The sequence below is a fragment of the Trichoplusia ni genome, chromosome 14 (assembly GCF_003590095.1).
Source record: "Trichoplusia ni isolate ovarian cell line Hi5 chromosome 14, tn1, whole genome shotgun sequence".
In the NCBI taxonomy this organism is placed as follows: Eukaryota; Metazoa; Arthropoda; class Insecta; order Lepidoptera; family Noctuidae; genus Trichoplusia; species Trichoplusia ni.
The window spans coordinates 5,557,216-5,574,494 of record NC_039491.1 but is presented as its reverse complement, the minus strand read 5'-3'; the positions used below and the strand labels follow the sequence as shown (position 1 = coordinate 5,574,494).

Here is a 17,279-nt window from a genome sequence, read left to right as displayed (position 1 = left end):
TAGAGCCTGCGATAGAAAAGCCTAATAATAAAGTTATTTTATCTATTGGTATTTTTTACATTTTCATCTTATTAATAGTAAACTTTATCGTTATCCTTATCATAAAGGTGTTCAGTTATTCGCCGAAAACCTTTTAATAAACAACAGGAAATACTAATGTCGTATAAAGTGCATATTAATTGGAAAACTAGTAGGAAAATAACGATGCGACAAGCTTGTGATGGCCAGTCACATGTTTTCACGTCCCAGGAAACGCCACGTGAGGAAAAACACTTAAAGATTTATTTATTTCTGGTTTTTTGTTCTGTATTTTATTACTTAAGGTAAAGAGAGGTTTTATGTGACCTTATTATAGAAGATCTACACTGAAAACGTTTATAGAAATCCACCGCATTTTATGTAACAAATGAGATATTATTATCTTAAAATGAATCGATTAGCATATAATGCAAATTAAAAGTTTCAGGTGCTAAAAACTTAAATCTTATTCTATGAAACTTTTTACGGAGACTCAAGCGAAAAATAAAAAAAGTATAGATAGCAAATAGTGACGTGTTATAGGAACATTTGTCATACAAATATCAATACTAAACTAACCTTGATACTACTCAAACGCAGTGCGAAATCTTTTTAAAACTGCGCAATTCATAATGCTCATACATACTGTATCACACTTAAGACATTTTTTTCTTGTAGTTGCATGTTTGTTTGTATTAGGTTCTCAAAATCCAAAAAGATGGACCAATCAGTAGCTGAGAGCCTGTATTAACTCAGGCAACATTTTGAAGGCGAAACCGCATGTAAGCGCGTACCTTAAGTTCCACTTTCTATTATTTTCACAAAAAAATGCGTGTATTTACTAACTAGCTCTACAAAATTTCCAGTTATTTAGAATACGTAATTAAAGTGATACAAGTTCCATGTCCTGAATTCGTGCGCATTATTTTTATATTAGCGATAAACTCCATATAGAAGTATACTAGGTTACAGTATTTGTAGGTTGTTCACCCATGCCCCGGGTATGCCATAGAAACCTGTTCCCCAAACACGAATGCTATAGAAAACAACTGATATCACATTATTTTCATGTCAATACCGAATTGGGGTACGATAACAAAGAAATAGGAGCAGAACAGAAGCTTTGATGTTTTATGTATTGTTTTACTCTCAAATACTCTGAATCTTTAGGATTTAAACTTTTGTTGGTTTTATATTTATTGGTCGTTATTGGCCGGGTTCGATCCGCGCGTCTTACGATTGTTTGTGCATGTGACTCGGATCTTTGTGATGCTCATCACGACACAAAGATTAAACGGCCCCAGTGCCAAAGTAATAAAAAAAACAGTTGGAAATATACCTATTTCAAATTTTCGACCTTCATTTGTTTTCATATAAGTAGGTAGTAGTCGTAATTTGAGTTATATTCCTATCTGTTGCTCTATATTTTCTGATACAATGACCTATATTTAGTTTCCATCTGAAAAACTAACAAACAGTAGCGGCACTTCACTTGCACTTGTTCAAACATGTTTTTTAATCAACTCAAATACTTTATCTGTATGACGTCCGTATATTCGGGTATCATATTCAATAACAGTTGGTACTCACAGTAGGTACACAGTAAGGTCTTGAGTTCATTACTGACGCATTCCGTAATTACTATCTTCAGTTGTCAAGGCAATAGATATGAATAATAAAACATGACATTATTTACATAACAACTTTAATGTTTTTTTTTAAATAAAAGTAATCATAATTTATATTTATAGAGTATAGTTATTTAAAGTACCTAGTAGACAGTTTGTCAGTTTTTTTTTAACTTTTTGTAGTCCAAATAAAACCGAATGCAACTCTTCCTGTTTAATACACTTTTACTGCTAAACGTCTTAACCCATTTTTTATACTAGCACAAAGGCCCAAAGCAACCAACACGATAAACATACCTACTCTTTCATGAAATAAACTAATTTCACCTTCATAAAAACAACGGGCATATCAAGTGTCTATGTATAGCTATTGCTAATTACTAATATAATATAATTATTAATAAGACCCACCTGCCTGATTAGAAACCCTTAATTGCCTTTGTATACATAATTTAGTTAGTTTTAGCCTTGGCCAGGCCCGTCAAGCAATCTCTAAGGCATGTGTCACATTTAACACTAATTGGTATTTATAATAATAGTATAAGCCAAGGATAGCTGTTGATAAGTTATTAATAAAAGTTTATTTAAAGATTTGGAAGGTCAAACTTTATGAATATAAATCGTATGATAGGATCATGCCATATAGGTGAAGGAAGTGTGTTATGCTAAATTTATCAAATCTAGATGACAAAATAAATCAAAATTTACGTTATTAAAAGTGGAGACTTCTTGACATGATACAAATTTTTTGGAGGTATATAATCATCAAAACACGCCTCTCACTGAGGGTTCCGAGGAAGTTAACATAAGTCTCACACTTTGCAAATTCAAGAAGTAACTTCTTACAATCTAAGCCTTTAATATGTCCACCTGTATTAGGTGGACATATTAAAGGTTTCGGCCTAAGCAAGTACAATATATCATAACAGTTATTCAGTGTACACTGTCAACAAGCTTATTAACTTTACCAGAATTATAACTAAAATAACCTAACATGGCATAAACTGGCTCGCACAATAAGAGAAACGAATTCGTCACAATTAAACTGAGTCAACGCAATTAACCCTCTCAATTAACAACAAAAATAAATTACTTCATTAAAATAGAATACTGTTCTGCGAAAATTTTGTTTTTACGCTTTCAAACTACTTGAAGCAAAGAGTTGTAATTTACTAGATTATCGTGTCAAGAACCACTCGCTTCGTCCTAAGCTTTCGAAATTCTGATTCCGATTTCTTAAATCTTACTAAAGAGAAATTGTTTCGTTTTTGTGTATAAATTGATGCTACCCGGACACTGCAATCAATAGATCATTCACCTTTTCTTTAAATGTTATTAAATAACTTTTAGCGGACTTTGTTGTAACTGTATTTTATAGTTTTATTCGGTTGTTATATTACAGAGTTATCAAACTTCTATCGACTAGAGAGCTAAGCTAAGGGACTTTCTTGCAAAATTTGTTTTTTTCTCTATATTAAACATGAAAATGAAGAAGACAACATTAGCTGTGCGTTTGCTATGCATCACTCTTAAATACGGCTGTTAGATATGCTTAAGTCATAGAAACGAACTTAAGAAAAACAAGTTGAACTCCGTCATAAAATCAACAGCTTCGCATATTTTCGTTAGAAACAAATCATTCGATATGATACGATATGACGTATTCATAAACAACAAAAATAGGTACTTGGTAGCAACTGATAGCGTATTATTGTCCGCGGGGGGCGTGATAGCGGACTAATTATAGCCACACCTTAACCCTTGACGTTTTTATCAAACAGATAAATCACCGTCGGTGGAAAACTCCCTGCCCTCAGGCCCCAGATCAAGGCATGATCCAAGATACAGATAAATAATTAATTGTTGCAAAAATAACACAGTTATTTTCATCATTGATGTTTATTGCTGATTTCTCTAATATTGTTCTTGCGAATGTAAACATGTTGATCTCCAGTCGTGTTAAACATCGTGTGCTTCAATAACATCTTATTTATTTGCATACTGATAATCGAGTTGTGATTTAATTTGTATCTAGATAATTACAAAAATAACAAAAATTATATGGAACCTTTTACAAATCAATTGTAACACAAAGACTCGGAAGACGACTCTACGAAGGTCGGCAAAGACATAGGTTGACATATTTATTGCAAAATGATATTTAATAGATCTTCCGCTTATGATTTTTAGCTTCCTGTCTTTCTATACTTAGCTTTATCGTAAGTCTCTACTATAAACCTGTTGTAAGTTTGAAAGCAAAGGGAGCTATTGACCTGTTTAAATGAGCATTTTGGATTTTGTAAAGGATGGTGATTACCGACTAAGTACCTTTCTTTCCATACATTAAACGAAAACCAAGCTTCGAAGGTCAGTCTTTTAATACCGTTGTTAAGACGTCACTACAAAATTGATAGCAACTACTTCAAATATTTTCGGGATTTCCCGCATCCTTCTATATGGTAAACTACCAAACATTATAAACATGACATAAAGGTACAATCAGCAAGAAAAAATCATGAACATTGACAGTTTTATAAGACCATTCTACAAAATGTAATAAATTACTATGAAAGCTTTGGATTTGTTTAATAATGTAGAGTTCGCGGTTTTTGGCAGTTTGAAAATCTGACTTTGTTCATTTCCTTTCGGTACTGACCATACTTACTGCTTAACCTTATTGCATGTGTGTTGGTGTGTTCAACCTACCAGCAAAGTGACGGAACGGCGCCATACTTGTGTTACATGTCAAACCACAGCCGTTAACGTCAAAAGGATAAGTAGTTACCATACATGGCGAACATACGTAAGATTACTATTGCTAGGCAATCGTTTTTGTTCGTTCAAATTGTTAAATAACATCCGAAATGTAATTTTATAATTGGAAGTAATTGTTTCTTGGCTCTACTAAGGTTTCATTTATTTGGAACAATGTGATATGTGTACTTTCAATTGTTTTCTGTCTCTATCATGTATTATATTTTCCAACTCTAATGCTTTGTATGTTAAAACTGTTTTCTTATTGGGTGGTTATAAAACCTAATATACCTATACATATTCAAAGAGTGAGATATCCCCATCCTTGACAAGTATTTTGTGATCCACTAATCAAATCTGAGTCTATAACATGTGACTTGAAAAATTAGAAAAATAAATGTTTTGTATAACTAAATAAATAAATGACTCTATAAGGAAGGTATTTAATATTTATTCATATTTCTTATGTATTTTTTATCAGATTTTCCTTACAAAGCCCGTATCCGGTCACTGATTGTGATAAGATAGCTTACTTGTCTGTTCAGTGACACCGTTACTATCAAATTCCCCTAACTAGGTATGTAATTAGTGACTTCCTAGGTACTGATTAGTATAGGTAATTACAAGGACGATGACTCCGTATTGTATACATGTAGGAAATATATAGTTACTAATTTTAATGATAAATTCGTTTTTTGTGAACAATCTAGGTGTGGATATGGGAGAAGGGCTTAGTCATTAATGAATGTTTACATAAATAATTTTGCGACATTAAAATTAACTTTTTGGTATAAAATACTCTAGAACCCCGAATTAAGTACGCAACTCATAGAGAACAATGTCATCCTACACATTATAAACATCGGTAAGAAAAAAAAAATGTTTACTAACACTTACATAAAACTTAAATAAAAACGTTTTCGGTTGTCACTCTACAAAAAAAAAGTTTAAGAAAAAATATATACGTAAATTGTAAACTCTTTGTTTTGTAAAACAATATTTTCAATGTCGAGATCACGTACGTCACTGTAACACAATACATTGGGAACTAAGAGACAAGTATCATAACATATTGCGTTTTAATTATCACTATAATATTTTACAATACTTTTTCTCCGTCGATACATCTTCGGAGAATACAAAAACCTAAAAAAGATACGGTTTTCATATTTTCTGACTTCGCGGGTTAGGCACGCAAGTCCTTTTCGGACCAAAACATAGCTTTTTTGATATAATATTCTTAAATCAATTCAAATAAAATTAAATCGTTTCGACTGCAGCATAGTCTTCTAGAGGTCAGGCGTGGATCGATTCTATAATGCAGAGGTTGAAACTTACAGGTAAAACAAATGAAAACCCACTTGCAGTCGGAAAATCGCTGCAAAATCGGGACTACATACTAATTGGCCCAATTATTATATTATTTTTGTCATAATGACAGCGCTACTAGCGCCCCTCGTATAGGGATAACTAGGTACATTATTTTGTAGAAATTATTCGTATTATTTCATGTTGTGAGGGTGTTTTGTAATTACACAAGGTATTTATAAATGCAGTCTTGGGACAACTATTGACACACTATTAACAATTTCAGTGGATTTAAGTAGATAGTATTTAATAATTGTTAATTTATCAAACAAGTTTCAAATTCATGTCTATACGTAGGTATATAATTAAATTCATAAGTAATGAATATCTACAAAATCCTATAGATACCTGTTCAAACTATTTGCTAATTTTAATAGTCAAGTATATGCGTATTAACGAGTATAAAGTCTCGTTTAGTTCGCAAAGAATTTTAATAAGTTCCACGCCTCGGTTTGCTGACAGCTTTTTATATTCATAAATATTAATGTTTATTATAAATTATAAAGAATTGAATAAATTCTAGTTACTTAGAATTCAAATTTAATTTGCACAACAATGTTCTGTAACTTTGGCCTAACATTTCTCACATTAATTACCATTATTAAACGTTAAAGATGATCTAATTTTATTGATAAAGAAAAAAAGGTTGTCAGTTGGCATCTACTTTGCAGTACTTATTCGATATATTATTATGCATAAAGTTAGTAGAACATGAAATTATACTAGGTAAGCTTGCTACTTAAAACGTCTCTCAAGTAAATCTAGGTACCTAGACACCTAATATATTGCTGAAGTAAAAACATGTGCAAGACAAGTATCTACTTACTTATATAAGTCATCTTAATACCCATCTGCAATCAACCTTTAAGTATTTACAAACAACCTCAGCACCTATTAATTTCCAGAAATACAAGTTATAATGCGGCTGATGCGTATTTCTAAGTACTTAGCGTAATTAATTAGCAAGTGATTCACAATACAGATAATTGTCTCTTTGAAAGTACCTGTCAATTAATTATCTTCAGGGCCTACTACGACCTCACACAGAAAGATTATTGTAGTCCTTTGTGGAAGCAAGACGGAATACGATGGATATAGCAGCGTCTCTGTTCCACAACAGCTGTCGAAATATTACGATTGTGACGTCAGAAATTCTTCGTGACTTGCAACGAATTTAAAAAACAGAATAACATTATATTTGGGCTCTTCGATTATTCGGAAACTGTCTTCGTTTTTCAAACGTGAACTGCTATTAACAGTGTCCAATGAGTTATTAAACAGTTCTCGGTACCTATGTGCTGATGTAAATTATAATAATTTATGAATGGTTTATCGAGTAACAGGTTTATGGTAAGTACACATTCGTCTCGACTGTTATGGTGTGTGACGACATCTGTGACGCAGGGTACCCTGTTATGTCCAACCTACGTCTTGTGAGAACTATGGTACGTAATATCTTTCTTTACTTTATTGGTACCCACACTACCTACGTCCATACAGTTAATTGAAACAACCGCCGTAAAATCTTAATCGATCAGCGTCACCCTTAGTTTAGTTCATCTCGGTACAGTTGAAAGCAAAATAATTGATAAAGTAATTAAGATTAATAACTATGACGTCTAAACCAGTATTTTATTAAACCATTATAGCGTGTCCGTCTGAATATTCTGGGAATAAGTTTATTCTTTAAAAAATGTTGTTGCTAGGCAACGATTTCCTAACGTGACATCTAGTGAGCATTTGGGACATTAAAAGTGTGATAGTAGCGACACCTATACTTTATTTAAAGTACTACATCGTATTGTGTTAGTACGTAGTATTAACTTATTATCTAGATGGCGCTATCATCGCAACATGAGTTGCCAACAGCGCCATCTCTTGATATTTAGTATCACTACTTCCTCCTCCCGTTGTGTAGACATAGTGAACAATGACATCTATGAACAGATTTGTGAACTTATATAAAGTAAAGTAATTGTTTTAACAAATTGAATCCAAGATGAGTCGATAGATGGCAATAACAAAGCTTTTTATATTACCTGTATCATTGAGCAGGGCATTGATGTCCGTGGTCGACCCATCGGCCGACATTGCTGAAACAAGAGAATCCGAATTAATTTTTCATCAACATAATTGTGTTTAGTTTGATTTTCAGCTGTGATATGTTATGGGTGCGGAAAAACGCAAAACAAAATTCAAAATGTGTAAAAAAAAAATGTGTAAGTTTTATAGCTGCTGCTAGTTTTAATATGTAGGTTAGTCCATTGTCCTGGAAATACACAAATATAATCCATAGTTGCTTCCATCGTCTGAAGTGGAAACATTTTAAAGAGGCGCTGAAACAACAACAGAGGAGCTTAAAGAAATAAATCTGCTTATCATCGTTGACAACAATTTTTGTTTGTTTACAATTGAAATGACATAATTTGCAGCGATTGCTCGTAACCCCTGCGACGGAAGGCCGTGAGTGGAGCGTGACGGAGCGACACGGTCGATGGCGATCTGACCATTTCATATCATTGGCTATTGTTCGTCGTTTTAAATATTATAGACATAAACTTGATGTAGTTACTATAGAGATATGGCAAGTAATATTTTGTATGGATTTTTTTCTGAAAATCTTTATCTTTAAATGACTCTACGTTTTAGTACCTAGTTTATATATATAAACTTATATGTATATTTATTTGTATTTCGTGAGAGATTTGAAGCCTGCTTGATGGTTTAGTGCTTACTTTAAGGTTTTACATATCCGTAGTCGATTAACGGATAACAAAATAACTAAGCACTTAGTTATTCAACTGAACGCATACCTATAGGTAGCTATTAGGTAAGTTATTCAGTCAAATGTTCTCAAACAGAGGTATCTTTAAAAATATAATATATTTATATCTTCAAACCAAATCTGGTTCGTTATATCGGCGTCTTTGAACAATTGAAAAAACAATCATTACGTTTTTTTAAGTTCACTTGTTCGAATTCGTCAAGCACTCGTCTGATGAATTGACAGCCATGACAGATTATGTGAATAGTCACACTGAGTTTGACAACAAGACAGTTGGAATGGCGACATGCGACAATGAACCTTATTGCTTTACGATAAGAGTGTTCTTAACATCTAAAGAGGTTTTGGATATAGCGAAGACGACCTTTGCCTGTACTAAGAGCTTTTGAAGCCGGAGTGTAGTCACTGTTAGAGCAAGATAGTGCATTACATTGAAATCTAGTATCTCGCACCAACAGCGCCTTTGGTCTTGCTTTTATCATGCTGGCGGCAAATCCATTGAAACTATTTGACCTTAACATAAAGTTCACAATGATATATTGGAGTTATATTAATTATACGCATATAACGATTATTTGAAGTGCCTTGATAAATCTATTTGCTTACTGCATTCTTGAAGTATTGACTTTGTCTAGGAATGTGGTGATGGATTATCTAGTAGGCACTTCACCTATCATTTAGCACTTGAAATTACCTCTACATTTTCTTGTAACAAAGTTTTGTAACGCCTTTGGGATAATATTACTACCCTCTTAAAAATATTATAAGAAACATCTGCCTCTACTTCTATTGCAATTTGTGGGAAGCAAATTTGACCTGCTATAAATACCCATAGTCCAACTTAGATACTTGAGTTCGTGTACAAACGAATGAAAAATGTATGGTATAAAGAGTATGGCCCTGTAAAGCATGATGATTCATCACATACTTGGCCAATGACCTGTTAATTGATAATAACGTTAGGTTATAACAACATTAACAATTAGAGTGTCATAAGACTCTACTTTATACTATTCGAGGCGCACCTTCGTCCCGAATGAACTTCTTCCATGTCTTAAGAAAGTATTGTTTTTCTAAATCACATACTTATACACAGTATTGACTGAAAGATACGTTGTTTAGCTCTCAATAGATATCTCTTATCACAAGTGGTAGGCTTAAAGCAATCTGGATAGTATATATTGTTACTGACAATATTTATGCCATTTTGTTATAAAGTAGTAGTTCTACAGGTAAAATAATAGAAATGCAATAATACGTTAGTCGTGGATAACATTTATTTCTTTAAATAAACTTAGGTATTTACAAACGATACTCGACTGTGTTTTTCTTCTGCTAGGATACTGTCTCTTATTCCATTTAGATGACACAGACCGCATGAGACTTGAAAACGGAACGAAATTTAGTACTTGTGAAAACAACCAAGATTTTTTTTGCCCCTACCATTCATATAAACGTTTCTGCATTTTCCTATTAACCTCCACGGTTAGGAATCATTTTGATCTCTCATTAATTACGATACCTATAATCATATATTTATACGATATTCTCTCAATATTTACGACTTACAGAAAAGTAAAGTTCCTCCTAGCTTTATTAATCTTCCACTAACGGTTGAATTCCGATTTAATTTCTGACAATAGCTCAATAGCTGCTCGCCTTCGATCTTTTCATTAATTAATTAATAATACACAACTTAAATCGTCTGCGACTATAATTATTTCTTGCAGATATTAATAAAGATCTATGATAATATATTTTTGAATAATTGCTTTTATTATAAAACCAGAATGATTTCAAGGGGAGTTAAGAGTTGATATAATCTTATTTCAATTAGGAGCTGGTTCGGTATCAGACTTGGCAAATTACTTCCGCGGTGTTATATCATCATAAATTTGACTCTGGTACACAGAAATTATTGAAAAATCTGTTACTTATAGTCGTTGGTATTTTGACTGGTCTGTCTAATTTTAGAAGTTATATTTTTAGTTTTTAGTGGTATATTTTATTTGAATGGTAGTTATTCAAATTGAGCAATCTAAAGTAAACATTCGTAAGTACAATAAACTAAGATAATCCATTTCCTCTGATAATCTGAAAACGGTTATTGAAAAAATACGTTACAAATCAATTTCGGTAATATTTTGATACGCTTTGAAACTTTTTTTTAATTTCCTTAATTTTACTGATTAATAAAGGAGGACCTAACTTACTTAATGTTTTTATTTATAAAAAGGAAAAAATAAATTTGTTTTACACTACAGAGTTGTTTCAAAGAAGTAATTTGAAGCAACACAAATATTTCTCTTACATAAATGAGAAATCTAATCAGCGCAGTTTAATCAGTAAGGTTTAATTCCGATGTTTAAGATAGAAAATAATCGATTGTGTTTACCATTGCGGTAAGATTAGGTAATTAATGTGTTTCTTAAAAGTACGTGTGTAAACAGACTGCGATCATATTCAAAACTGCTTTCGTACGTACAAAAAAGTCCTAACATAACCTTTATCTACCTCTCGGCTATTCATGCAGTCAATGCAAGTTAATAGTAATTGCTTTGTTTAATTATGGTTTATATTTTAATACACAAAAGCGGTGTCAAAATACTTCTATAATTTTTTTGGTTAGGCGGTTTAGTACTCATGAAAAACGCTAAACCTGAACAGCTCTGCTACCTCCTGCATTTCGGTCGGTGTATAGAAATGTCAAAGTTCATTGTATAGAGTAAACCGTTGATATTGCCGTTTTCATTATAATTACGTAGTATAGTTCTCTTTACCGCAAACTCTTCAACATCGAGTGCATTTCCAAGATACGCAGTGCCAGACCTCAAAAGCCTTGACTTTGAACAAATATTTGCGGCATCGGCCAGGAAACGAGCCCGCAACCACAAGGTAGAAGGTCAATGACTCGTCCAGTACCAATCAGGTCTTAGAATTTACAACGGAAATATTGCTAATGGAATTTAGGTGATAATATAATACTAGCCTATATACATTTCATTGCTGGGAACAGGAGTATTTTATGAAGGGAATGTTTGAGCATTCATTACCTGACTATAGGTCTCAGATTCAAATACTAGGAAACCAAAAGTTGTCTCAAAATGTTTTTCTTCAGAGCTTGTCACTGGAGTCTTAAAATTATTCAAATATTACATTATTATAACTTGGAAAAAGTCACATTGATACTTTGCCTGTATTGGAATCGAATAGTGTTGTGAACTTGCACCTCATCCATACAAATCCATACAAATATCCGCAAGGCTACCATCATCACATTTTACATAGAAAAGTAACATTCAAAAGTAAATAAAGTGTAATTCTTTGAGTAATTAAGTACAGTAATACCTTTCATAGTACCTATTTTATTCAATTAAATAATTACGTTATGTTACGCGGCACACAAATTTAAACAATGACCTTGAACCATACGAAGCTTGACCGACCCGACTACATTTGAAGCCGGTTATTGTTTGCAAACAATTCTAAAATAAAATGAATAAAAGTAAAATGTTGATTTGATTACACGTGCAAAAACATAATAGGGGTTTGAAAAATAGAGCAATGGTGCTAATGGTATTTTGTGTTCTGTTTTAAATAAAACAAGTTACAAATTGCCATAATGATGGCAATCGTAATACGATATCCCTATAAAAAAAACTTTATAAAAATAATCTAGAATGTGATGAAAAAGCGGCTTTTTAGAAACATAATTGTCGGCATTAAAATCAAATTTAAGGATCACCTGTTCGGACTGTTTCTTTTAACAATCGTGTTTGTAAACTAATCCTCAAATAATTTAAAACATACTAATATAATTCGATGAATCGTACAAAGCCAGTGCTAATAATAACAGCAAACATTTACCTAAGCAGAATAATTATGACTCCAAGTACAACTAACTCTTCGCAATCACTTGAAGAAGTATTGTTTTCGTAATTGTTTTTCACTCATCTTGACACTTAAAAGTGATTTTTACTCAAACATTCTTGAACTTATTCGAGTGCAAGTTTTCGAACACCTGCAGCCACATTATCGATTCTTAATCGATGAACACAACAATCGGAAGTACAATAGGAACATAAGCGTCGGAGGTCAATTGTAGTCATCTGTATGCAAGAGACATAGGTTCCCGACCCGGCGTCACTCCGTGTATAGTGTCAGTGACAATGATACATATCATGAGGTCACACCATTGTTTACACTCGCGTTTGTCATGTGATTTGATTGACTACGGATTTGGTGGTGTTCGATGGTGCTATGTGTTTTTTAGCGATTAGGTTTTGCTTTTGTTGTGGTTGATTGAAATATATGTAAGTACAGGGCAGTTTTGCGAAAAGGAATCGACCAAAAGGAATTCCATGATTTCCTTCCAACCATAATATTATTACGTACACTATTACCGGTTACGAGTCATTTTTTTTCTGATCATTGAGCTTGGAGTTTTCCTTTCAAAGTATACTCACTCGATAGGAAAGTTATTTTTTGGAGACTTTTTTAATTAGTTACTTATTTGGCTTATGATTAAAAAGCAAATTAGCAAAAACGATCTAGTACTGTAACATCACCCCATAGTTAGACACAAGCTTCTTTTAACGTCTTAAACTTGAAACACAATATTTGCAGTAGTGACCTTAACCGTTAGGAAGCGAATACCTAGTTATAGCATTTATCGAGCCGCTAAACAATTATCTTATGTTATTGACGCACTTCGCGATAATACATTTACAAGTTTTACATAACATAACAAGGAGGTTTCATATTGTAAATTGAAACAGCATGACTTCACACTTTATTAAATGTTTTTGTCTGTTGGCAATTATTATAAAAGTGCTACAAATAGTTCCTGGAAGGGTTCTTTATGTCAAGTCAATTAGTCCAGCAGTTTACATGTTAAAATACGTAATGCTTAGCTAGTTTAGCTTAATTAAAATGAACCACAAATACAGCTACAAAAATAACAGAGGTATTCTGATTGTTTTAGTGGATTTGGTGACATGTTTGGGTAGCAACCGCCTCGTTTCAAGTGAAAAAAATACACTTTACTTGGACCCCGATTCTGCTATTTACAATGGCCGATAAATGAATGAAAATTGTAATTATTCCTATTTTCTTGAGCATTTTGCCAACACAATTATTGAGAATTCATTGTATTGACCTTGAGCGTTCTTTCCCATGCTAAATTTCCCTGAAAAGAATTGGGGCCCTGATAGAGCAGCGTCCCTTTTAATAAACTATTATTAGTAATTAATTCAGTAGCGGGCACTAGGGCTTTTTCTATCGAATCTGTTTGTGAAGCTAACTTTGTTCCAGATTATACCTCATTTTAAATTAAAACATTTGAACATCAAAAATCATCATAAACCTCTACATTCCGTTCCTTGATTTAAAATAGTATTGACGTTTATATGCGCAGCCTTAGATTTATACTCAACCTACATAAGTAGTATCTATTAATAGAGAGTATATTGTTATAATATGCTACGTTATAATGCGACCTTACCTAATAAATCTGTATATAGTTATATGGTTTCACTTTACATGCACTGGCTTGCATATCTTAGTTATGTAAGTAATAAGTAGTTATGTTCTAAGTCCTTCTTGAGTTTTAAGATTAGATAGAGTTACTTTGTCAGGTCTGCTTTTCAATTAATCAATTTTTATTAATGTCTTTACGACATTGCCGACAAGTATTGCTTAGCTTTTTTAACCTGCAATCTTGATAATTAAAAAAATAATGTAGCTTATTTTGTAGAGTGTCTCAGCCTCAGCTCCTTGCTACTAAAAGTCCTTTTTATCCGAATCAATCCGGATTTTGTAGAGACTGCCCTGTATAAGCAAACAAACATGTATAAAGGTTAGTGTTAACCTTCTTTTTAAATATCATTTCTAAATTTATATTTCTCTACATTTTTAAAAGAACGGTATTAAAAAATAAAACTAAGTGAAAACTGTCAAAAAGACTGATACACTTATTAAATTCATCGATTTAAAAACTTCAAACGACTTATTTATGCTAATTTTTTGACAATAATTGCCTATACCATATAATTCATATTAGTCAAGAGAAAATAATATACAACTATTTGACCAAGGCTAGTGAAAGAGAGGGAGCGCTACACTGCACCTAATGACATCTCGTTTGCACGTTGGAAAAGCCTTGCTTAATAACGATAAAGCCACATGTAGGTATGTTTTTCTTTACAACTTAAAGACCTCACTTTAAATATTTTATTTCTTTTACATTGATATATTGATTCAACATACATATAAGTAGTGCGAAAAATAAATACACGAACAAATATATTATTTATTTGATTATGGTAACCATTTCGGCTGTTCAAATACACATTTTAAAGTATGGGACTAGAAACAAATATAATAAATTAATAATTTAAACAAAGATCGCTCTTATGTGTAAATGTAACATCTGATAAACTGCTAAACCTATTGACATCGTCAATCCAAGAAAATACGTAGGTATAGAAAGGAGTGAATATTTATTAATTATACTTGGCTGTTCATGATTTTTTTTAAAGAAAAGCTATTGACGAAGATATCCACAAAATATATTCTAATATTTAAACTTATGTCAAATGGAACTAATTAATCAAGAAAAAAACACATAAAACGTTTTGAAATATATTATGAAGGCGTTCTAAGTTATATTTTTTTAATTTTAATGCTAATCTCACGTTCAATTTATGCCATAAATTGTCTAATTTAAAATAAGAATTGTGCGTATCAGACGAGGGATAGTCTTTTTTAATGTCTCTGGAGTATGGTATTATACCTAATAGGTACTAGACTAGAATACTAGATTATAAATAATCTTGATACGATTAATCTTAATGACAGCATCCAATAAATTAATGGATACTATTTATTGCGTACAAATAAAAGTGGATTATATACGTTTTATATACATGTTATTTATTGTAATTATAGCGACATCAGTAACGTTGAATTCCACGTGATACTATCACGTTTCCTATTAGTCTAATATGCAATAGATATGCATATAAACTGAAGAGTATCAGAATAGCTACCCTAGTGTATTTATAAGAATTTATTGACAATGTAACGCATCAATTAAAGCTTATTGAACAAGTGTTTATGAGACGAGTTGTGGTGACTTAACACCTAATAAGGTTTTATTACAACACGAGAGAGATATAATTATTAATTAAATGATTCCATTGGTTGCTTATATATTTTTGGAAGGTACTGACTGGTGTAAATTTTTACCTTTTGACCCTAACCTTTTACCCCTATGATAAGATTCAAATAGTTAATCCCTACTGGGTTTGATTGGGTTTGTCTAATATCTATCCTCTTTAACAAGCAATAATCGGTACTCCCATATACCAATTGAGCTTACACGTGTATATTTAGAATATTACTACGTAGACAAAGGTTTCTTAATTAATTGTTTTCAAAGGTAATGTTAGTCATAAATTACGACATATTTGCATTAGAAAAACAGAATAGTAATTTACGATTTCTCATGACTTAGATCGCAGAATGACTTTGAAGAAGTGGATATATTACAATTCCTTTAGTTCAATTATAGATAAAACTGAGCTTTCACAGTATCACACACAAATATAGTCATAGAAATTGTCCACCTACAAAAGTTCTCATTAATAATTACAGTTCCATGAAAGCAGGAAACGGTGTTAATGGACCTTTCATTAGCCATAGAAGGTTTAGACCAGTCAATTAGCACTCAGGAAACAGCCATCATTATACAATTCATTTAATTCTATCAGGTTACTATAAAGACCCGGAAAATATTAAAACATGTGTCCTCGCTATCTAACAATCTTAATAGGGCTTTTCCAATATTGACAGGCACTACTGCGACCTCTTTAAGCAATATGTTCCAATTGTGAAAGCAGGACAGCGCTCTACACTTCGTATAACGTCGTCTTGTTATAACATTACTTTAAGATTTCGTGGTAGGCTTTCTGAAGGCTTGATATGTCAGTTATGCAATGAAACGAGTTTGAGTCTTGCTTACGATAGGGCTCATGTCGTGCGACGCTAATTATAATTGAATGGGGTGTATTGGTCCACGCCTTTGGCAGTACAGACAGCAATAAAAGTCTATGAGCGAACCAGAATTATAAAGTTTCGTATTTTTCAGTCACACGTAGTTTTTTTTTAACAACTATATATCAGATACAAGCCTATTTCGGTAAAGCTAGACTATTTTATTAATAATAATTGTACAAATATATATAATTTGGATGATGACATTTTTTTTTGCAGTGTCCGTCTTGTAGTTTTTTGTATAATAATGGATACGTATTTTTTAATTTGTCCCGCAAACATAAATTGACCAAATTACAGTGAATGAAACTTACGCGTGACGTCACGATTGAGTATAAATTTTACTCTATCGTTACGTCACAAGCCCCCTCTCCTAAACTTTAAAGCAGTTAATCTTTGTCAATTCTAGTTTTTCTGAAAAAGGAAAAAAATACGTGTCTCATTCTTTTCAATTATCTAATGAGATTTTTTCTTTTTATACCCAGTCATCATACTTGTTATTAAAAAAAAAACTGTGTTCAACGACTTGCAACTTGCTAACGGTACCTTAATCAGTTAGTAGATACAGACGGACTGTTTGATTTTGTATTTTATGTTTCACAAACGTATACTAAACTAGGTTTTTCCGAAGTCGTGTCATTTACCAGTTACAACTTACATTCGAAGCTATT

General features: G+C 32.3%; 2 protein-coding genes across 3 annotated transcripts in view; one reads left to right on the top strand and one right to left on the bottom strand.

Moving 5' to 3' along the window:
• The window catches only part of LOC113500655, a 193,507-nt gene that overhangs the window by 28,514 nt on the left and 147,714 nt on the right, over positions 1-17,279 (top strand). The gene's annotated exons all lie outside the window — the stretch shown is intronic.
• The window catches only part of LOC113500653, a 211,262-nt gene that overhangs the window by 80,636 nt on the left and 113,347 nt on the right, over positions 1-17,279 (bottom strand). For both annotated transcript variants that reach the window (XM_026881512.1, XM_026881513.1), the window contains one exon: positions 7,808-7,861. In XM_026881512.1, coding sequence (XP_026737313.1) covers positions 7,808-7,861 — 54 coding nt within the window. The remainder of the gene's footprint in view (positions 1-7,807; positions 7,862-17,279) is intronic.